General features: G+C 34.6%; 1 protein-coding gene across 1 annotated transcript in view; it reads right to left on the bottom strand.

Moving 5' to 3' along the window:
• The window catches only part of LOC143225053 (corticotropin-releasing factor-binding protein-like), a 44,400-nt gene extending 42,021 nt beyond the window's left edge, over positions 1-2,379 (bottom strand). The window contains exon 1 of the mRNA XM_076453747.1: positions 2,179-2,379. Within this exon, the coding sequence (XP_076309862.1) occupies positions 2,179-2,244 (66 nt within the window). The 5' untranslated portion in view covers positions 2,245-2,379. The remainder of the gene's footprint in view (positions 1-2,178) is intronic.
• Positions 2,380-9,180: the final 6,801 nt, after the last annotated feature.

The raw sequence follows: 9,180 nt of genomic DNA on the forward strand, positions 1-9,180 counted from the left end.
CTCTGTGGCGATCAATACTATATTGTTTACAACCAATAAAAAGCCAAGATCATAAAATCGCTTTATGTAACGAAAGAGAAGTCAACGTGTAACGAATTTAATAATGACAAACGAGAAATTTGACGAATAAAAAATTTTGTATCTTACAATATTAAGAACTTATTAAATCCTTCAGCGAATACGAATACCACACGTCTGGTACAAACACCTGAAGTAACATCTCTGTAGCTTAGAAAACTCCGCAACAAAACAACTGCTTATGTAGAAATATCTCTAGATTTTACAAAAATTCTTAAGAAAACAACCCTCTTCTTGAATCCTAAGAACACCAAAAATTATCTTGTAACTATTCAGATATATTGAAACTACAACGGAACATTTACAAATACATAATGATATTGATGAATGTACAAACATCATGGTCAAAGGAACACCACCTTCATGATACACGTGGAAAACATCATGACAAGACTAAATAATATGAAAAGTCCATTATACACCATTTTTAAATGTACAAATTGTGATGAAAGAATTTCGTTTTTATCGCATTAAAATCAACTGATCATCACGAAACTAGTCTTTAAATCATGCATCATTTCCTAACATACAGAAAATAAGATCTCTACTTTCACACCACGAATCTCTCAGTTACGGAAACAATTACACATCTCAAAAACAAAACTCAGACGAAACTTCGAAGCATAATACATATTTTATTAAACTTTTAACTTAGTAGAATATATGTTTAAAAATAAAAGAACATAGCAGTAAGTAGACCACATCACATAAAATATGAGGATATTCACAAACTCAAGGCACAATCTTTGAACATTTTTTCTGCCCCTGAAAGCATTTACCTATATACCAAATAATATTTTTAAAGTAATTTCCTTAACACTGGGTCTTATAATTTCAATAATCGTTTAAATCGGACCAGCTACATAACACCTGACAAAGAATAAACAGCAGTTATTGTGTCTGTTCATATTTAAGAGCTATTTTAATTAGTAGTAACGTAAGTGCTCTTAAAGGAGCCAAAAGAAAGTTAATTTAATCAGTAACGTTTCTCCTATATCCTGAAGACTAGATCTGTCTGTCGTTTTTGTCAATGAATATTTATAAAACACTCAGAGATAAATAAGAAGTTTATTAAGATAGGCCCTATTTAATCCTTACCATCAAATCTACTCTTAGGAAAACATAGAAAACCTTTAAGAGACAAACTTTGCAAATGTCAACAAATATTTTCTATTACCTTTCTGGAAGTTAAGGCACTCGACTCGTAATCCGAGGATCTCGGGTTCGAATCCTGGTGCCACCAACCATGCTCGCCTTTTCAGCCGTGAGAGCGTTATAATGTTATGGTGAATTCCACTATTCGTTGGTAAAAGAGTTTCCCAAGCGGTGGTGGTGGGTGGTAATGACTAGCTGCCTTCCCTCTAGTCTTACACTGCTAAATTAGGGACGGCTAGCGCAGATAGCCCTCGTGTAGCTTTGCGCGAAATTCAAAACAAACATTTTTTTTTCTGGAAGTTTATCTTGAGTGAGTGACGTCACGTGAAAATTAACAAGTGAATCTTCAGATAATCCAGATAATAGTGAAGACCTTAACGAGGAAATAGCTTAATATATTTCCCACGTTATCAATTGTGCAAAATTTAAAAAAATGATTGGTTGTGGTCCTATCGATGGTGACATACCAAATGAGATGAAAGAATGTTTGTTTGACTTCTAGCACACTGGTCTATCTAAAGTTTGTCCAGTGTAAATAATTTCTTTATATAAATAGAATGAGCTTTCTATTTATGTTTCTGAGATCCATCTGCCCTAGTGTGGGTTGTAAAGCAATATGTTGGTAGAACAATGAGTACGTTTTTCTTTTTACATGTTGCATCAACAGTTTAACTTCCTGGATCATACTGCATCAACATATAGGTGAGCAGAAATATTTAAGATATTTAGCTATAAGATCAAAGTCAACTATATACAAATAAAAACTCTACGCTTTCATTCTCATAAAAATGTAATATTTTATTAAATATTATCACATAAGAGCTTATGACATCTTGTGGTCATTTATACACCTTAGTTTGTCTACACGTAGATTTGGGCGAGAGATACCTTTTCAACTCTACTAATAAACAGATATTCATTTTCACGAGATACCCTCATACCTACCTGTTGAACGGGAGTTGATAAACTTGGAACTACTATGAATATGAAAACAAGTAAGTAAGATTTCATGGCTGACTCGGTACAACGGTCAACACGAAGGGTAGACGGTAGACTGGTGATAAGAACGTGCTGTTGAAGCTTTTAGTATTTACAAAGTCTTTCCTCTGGAATATCTAGCCTTTCAGTGCGATAACTTGTCACCTCTTGTCTGTACTTGGTAGCTAACCTGCTGCCTCCTTTATATGCTTCCTGGTAATTCTGTTTGGGTATCGTGTCGAAAGGTAGCGCTACTGTTTATGACACCGTTTACGAGAATCCATGTCCAAACGTTAACTATTTGATCTCTTGACATTACACACGAGTATAATAAATAAATGTTAATATAACGCTTACGTATAAACTTACAGAAATGTAATCCTCCTTCATCATATTAAAATTCTCAACATGAAAAATCTAGACTCGCAAAACGTTGTATTTTTGTCTATTATTAGAGCAAAAAGATAAATATTTATATTTTTAATAACAAAATAAATATACATATATTTGACAACAGAACCATTACCTATAGAGTATTGTATGAGTAATTATACAAAATAACCCACAGCAAACTAACACTGAGTCATTCGACCTCTTAGGGCCTGACATGGCCAGATCGTTAGGCACTTGACTCACAATCTACGAGTTCGAGGGCTCGGCATAGCCAGATGGTTAAGGCACTTTAATCGTAATGCGAGGGTCGTGGGTTCGAATCTCCGTCGCACCAAACATGCTCATCCTTTCAACCGTGGGAGCATTATAATGTACGATCAATCTCGCTATTCGTTGGTAAAAGAGTAGCCCAAGAGTTGGCGATGGGTGGTGATAACCAGCTGCTTTCCATCTAGTCTTTCACTGCTAAATTAGGGACTACTAGCGTAGATAACCCTCGTGTAGCTTCGCGCGAACGCCCAAACAAACCAAAACCATTTGAATAATTTCATAGAGAAAAAAGGAACAACTTATTGTTGACCACTAAATATATGTTTAAAGTGGGATCCTTATAAAATGTGACACTCCTTCTCTCTGGTGTGTATGAGAACCTATAACTATAAAAATCGGGTTTCGATACCAACGGTCGGCACACCACAAATAGCCCATTTGTGTAGCTTTGTGCTCAAAAACATATAAAACTAACAAACTTTGTAAGACGTGAGTTTCTTTTTGACTTCTCTTCTTTCAAAGTTTTAATAGACGGTACACATATTGCTTGAAAGTGCTTGTACTTTCATAAGTCCTCCAGTAGCACAACGATATGGCGGTATGCCTGCAGACTTGTATACTGCCTGAAACCGTGTTTCGGGATCAGTGGTAGGCAGATCACGGATAACACAAACAAAAGTTTATTCGAAATGAATTATTTATTACTTTGAGGTAAATATAAGATTTTAATTTATATATATGTGTGTGTATGTGACGTCTTATTTAATACGGATATATTTAATGCAACATATACGACAAAATGTAGCTAGTTATTTTAAATTTAAGACTCATACAAACAACGTTGAAAGCTACACGTTACACAATAACATTTCTATCCACAAAATAACATTTTATGTCACAATGTAACAACTTATTGTTCCTATATCCCCAGTTGTTTTCTAACAAATATCTTGATTACCTCTGCTCCTTTTGTTTTGAATATTTCAACCGTTTAGTAACACTTTATCTTAATCTAGATTATATATATATCATATCTTAAGATTTAAATAAATTAGGTTTCGATCTTGTATTTTTCTTCGCTTGAAGAGAATACATCATTATAAATTTAATAGAAATCATTTTAAGTGAAATAGTTGTGTGTATTTTTAGTTATATAACAACAATCTGAAGAAGTTTAATTTCTTATAATTCTCTGTTTTATAAAGCGAATGTTTTGAAATCATGCGAAACAACTATTTTTACAGATTGCTAAACAAGCAATGCTATGGTAAATATCTTTGAAAATTTTCCCAAGTATGTCCTTTGGTGGCTTAAAGGTCAGGTTGAGAGGTTACAACGCAGATAGTTATTGTGTAGTTTCACATTAAGGTACGGCCCGGCATAGCCAAGCGTGTTAAGGCGTTCAAGGGTCGCGGGTTCGAATCCCGGTCGCACCAAACGTGCTCGCCCTTTCAGCCGTGGGGCGTTATAATGTGACGCTCAATCCCACTATTCGTTGGTAAAAAAGTAGCCCAAGAGTTGGCAGTGGTTGGTGATAAGTAGCTGCTAAATTAGGGACGGCTAGCGCAGATAGCCCCCGAGTAGCTTTACACGAAATTCAAAAAACAAACAAACACTTTAAGTCAAAAAAACAAAATACCTTCCAGCTATAAAATAGTAATAATAACAAAGAAAACTAATCTTGCAAGACCTTTATTCACCTTTAATTTTTTCTAACATGAAAAGCTAATAACTAGTCCCTGATAAAGTAAATTTTACCTAATTTCCTGATACACAATTACTGTTCACCTGAAGAAAAACCTTGTTCCCCTTAAGCTATCCTACAAAGATATCAAAATAATACTGTAATTTTTACATAATCTAAAGCATACAAAACTATTATTGCTGCTTGAATAACCCATGACTATGTTTGCATAAAAATAATTTCGATACATCTGCCAGTTCCATATATTACATACAGTAAAAAGGTGAAGGAACTTTTTTTCCCAAGGACATTCTAAAGAGTTTTACAACAAATACGGTAGTTATATTTTAATTCATACTGAGCATTTCTGTTTAAAAAGTTCCATTACGACAGTACTTACATATTACCAAGTTCAGGTTACTACATATTAAAGTTCAAATGTTAACTTTCATTATCAGAGATCTGACTTATATTTGTCTTATAAAATAATTCTTGACTCTCAATTCGCGACTTAACTGGATCAAAAACCATTAAATAAGGAATATTTTTCACTCCACCAAACCAGATAGTATTATCTCTTCACGCTTGAATACTGTGTAGCTTGAATTTGATATTGATACATTTTTTGTCAAAGCTGAACTGCGATGAGATGGCCGACTGTTATTTTCGATATAAACTTGACCAGAAACTTGGATATTTCAGCATAAAAAGTAAAGAGAAGTATTCCAATCAATGATGGGCAAAGTACACAAGATGGAGTTTAGCAAAATGAGTCACGGATGAACATAGAATTATCATCTGAATCTTCATATTTAAGATCCAAGGGAGGACAACTTCTACGTTTAAGGAAGCTTTTCTTTGTTTCGTTCTGGTTTTCTGTGTAACTTTCTCTGTTTTTTTTTAAACTAAAATTTTTTGTTTTATATTCCTCGATAACTTTCATGTAATGGATATCCCGTCATAACCATATCCACATTAACTGCATTTATTATGAAGATTGTCTTCTGATATTTTTGTAGTATTCTCTATTTGTTTTCTAAACCTTAAAATAGCGCAACATTTGTGTTAGTCATCAACCATTCAGAATACGTGTCACATAAAAGTAGTCTAAAGTATCTATCCAATACGGCTAACATGTTCAACTGTACGAGGTCAAGGTCTCGTTACTAGACAAGCAGTCCAATGGTTTATAATGGATCTATGGACTATCTTCATGCATTAAATATGAAAGTGAATCAGTTGCTTATCGCACTTGGGTTATTTTGCTAAACAAAAAATAACATCTTCATGTGTAAAATTCAATTGTGTTTTGGAAAGTGGTCGGAAACTGTACTTTCTAGGTTAGCTTTGGTTCGACCAAAGCTTGAAGGCGTCAGTTATTATATATGGAGCCCTTACGTAATATTATGAATTATTTACAGAAATCTGCTAGTGGGTTTATACATTGTGCAATGTAAATGGAGATAAAACCGCTACAGAACACACATCATAAAATATTTATACAGTGTTATATTATTAAAGAGGAAACGAAAATTGGGAGCTTGAGTCTCTCGAGATAAAAGCCCATTCTAAGGAGCAAGATGAGGTTACGAATGGGAATTGAAAACATTCAGAGAACACGAGTAAATCGAGGTTAAAGCAATACGATGAACTAGAAAATGTGACTAACTGAACTCAAAGATTCATGACGTACTAGCTACTTCAACAGTTTTTGGTTTTATTGTAGGAGAGGTGGTAAGCGTTACATAGAGTTGGAAAAATAAAATAAAATGGTACATAAGGAATGCATTTCTCAATTTGAGGTTTTTCTCTTCATTGGAGAGTAGAAATAAAAATGTTGGCTTCCAAACTCACATAGACTAAAGGTATAAATGTTGGCTTCCAACAAAATAAGGTTTAAAGACAACAATGAGGCCCGGCATGGCCAGGTGGTTAAGGCGTTCGACTCGAAATCCGAGGGTCGCGGGTTCGAATCCCTGTCGCACCAAACATGCTCGCTCTTTCAGCCGTGAGGGCGTTCTAATGTGACGGTCAATCCCACTATTCGTTGGTAAAAGAGTAGCCCAAGAGTTTGCGGTGGATGGTGATGACTAGCTGCCTTCTTTCTGGCCTTACACTGCTAAATTAGGGACGGCTAGCGCAGATAGCCCTCGTATAGCTTTGCACGAAATTCCAAAACAAAACAAACAAACAACAATGAGCCTATTGGTCCATCTCTGTTGTCCCATCCTCTAAATCAAACTAAAACTATTTTAAAAAATTTAAAGTCAGCCCTTATTATTATATATATATAAAGCCTTCTTTTAAACTTATCCATATTTACTACCTTAACAACATCGAAAGGCAACTCATTCCATTGGCCAACCACTCTATTTGAAAAATAAAATTATCCTAGCTGAAACAGCATCTACGTTGCCTAAATCTAAATTTGTGTCCCCTAGTTCTATAATTCTCAATGTTAAGTATGAAAAATGTTGATGCATCAACAGTATTAATTCCTTTTACAATCTTAACATTTCAATAGATTCTCTCTGACTCTTCTTTTTCCAAGAGAAAAATAATACTAAGGATCCTAATCTCTCCACATAACGACAAGCCCTCCTTCTCAAATATCATCTTGGTCACCCTACTCTAAAAGGAATTTTATAAACCTCAAACCGTAAATTCAGTCGCAACAGTATCGAGCGTGAATGGCTGTGTGAAATATATGGATCGTGAATGGTTGCATGAAGTATATGGTTGCTAAACATATTGCTATGACGCTCCATTTCTGTAACATACACAAACTATTCATACAAAGTGCGATTAACTATCCATGGAATACGGTTTAGAAAAAAAACCGTTTTTATAAAATATTATATAATTAAAGCATAGATAACCAATACTGAACACTAGTCACATATTTTAAACACACGCTGGTTTAATTTGTCAAATAAAGTCAGTTATATTTTGTTTATCTTATGAACATGTTCTGGTGAAGCAAGCTGACATGTTTCCCATAAAATCTCTATTACCTTTCCAGATGTTTGGAATTTGATATATGGAGAATTTATAAACTGGGAGCTCTATGAGAAATGTGCAATACAGAGTTATTATAATCAAGAACAATTACATAAAACTTAATTAAGCGAGACAGGAACAACAGTATATAATACAAAGCTTGCCGAGAGATCCTTCACTACAACTCGTGAGAAACACTTTTGTTGAATTACGATAATCAACCAAGAGATAAAACACTTTAATGTAGTTAGAATTATTTTGACAAAGTGTATAAACAGTTAAAGCAATATACCAAGTATAATTTGATTAAGATAACGAACGGGATGTTCTGTAAAGATGTTATTAGTTTCATAAATAACATGCTAATAATTAATTATATTTAACACCTTACACCACGCTCCCCACTAGTACCGCGGTAAGTCTACGAATTTAAAACGCTAAAATCAGGGATTCGATTCCTCTCGGTGGGCTCAGCAGATAGCCCGATGTGGCTTTGCTGTAAGAAAAACACACACCTTATATCCCACCCTTTTTTATGTACGTATTGTTTTATCCTTATAACGGTTTACAATCAGTTCGATCAGTGGTTCCCATTATGGGGATTCTCAAACGATAACACTTCGTATTCGTGGATTATTGGTTTGTTTGTTTCTAAATTTCGCGCAAAGCTACTCGAGGACTATCTATGCTAGTCGTCCCTAATTTAGCAGTGTAAGACTAGAGGGAAGGCAACTTGTCATCACCACCCACCGCCAACTCTTTGGCTACTCTTTTACCAACGAATAGTGGGATTGACTGTAACTTTATAACGCCCCCACGGCTAAAAGGGCAAGCATGTTTGGCGCGACGGGGATGCAAACCCGCGACCATCAGATTACGAGTCGCACGTCTCAACCCACCTGGCCATGCCGGGTCCGTGGATTATTTTCTTTGATTAAATAAAGCACAGTACACAGAATAACAACACGTAAAACATCAAGAGTGTTCAATAACTGTCAATTTTTGTGGCTCTTCTAACCTTGTGAGAAAAGTCGTTAAAATGAATTAATTACTAGTTGATAAAACCGTTTGTTGGGAAGACGGAACTTACAGAAACTTTAGAACCTTGAGGGAGAAGTTGGAAACCATTGTGCTAGACCCTACTAAGCTTAAAGCAATTAGAAACCACTTTAGCTGCCGTGTTAAATATGTGTTTGTATTTTAAACTACAACATGCCCTCTAAGACTAAGATACTCGTAATAAACACAGCACAAGCGACCTATTGTGTAGCTTAACACCAAGAAAACTGGTCAATGTTTCAAATAAACCGTCATACGTTGTGAGTTACAGAGTTAATATACTCGATTAATTTTCAATGATTTTCAAAAATAATTTCATTTAGATTATTTTTAATAATTACATCACTGCAAATCTAAAAAGGAAAGAGACCTCTAGTACAGAGTAAAAATAGTACCATTTGTAAGTAATATCTTCGGTGTTTTCGAGATGATCTGTATGTACACTTTTAAAAAAGTTATTTAAAATATGAATTACAATTTTGAAGTGAGAAGGTTCAGTTAATAATCAAACGATCACCAGTTTTATTTCCACATTTATATTTAATGAGTGTGTGTTTTATTAT

The sequence above is a fragment of the Tachypleus tridentatus genome, chromosome 9, assembly GCF_004210375.1.
Source record: "Tachypleus tridentatus isolate NWPU-2018 chromosome 9, ASM421037v1, whole genome shotgun sequence".
Classification (NCBI taxonomy): Eukaryota; Metazoa; Arthropoda; class Merostomata; order Xiphosura; family Limulidae; genus Tachypleus; species Tachypleus tridentatus.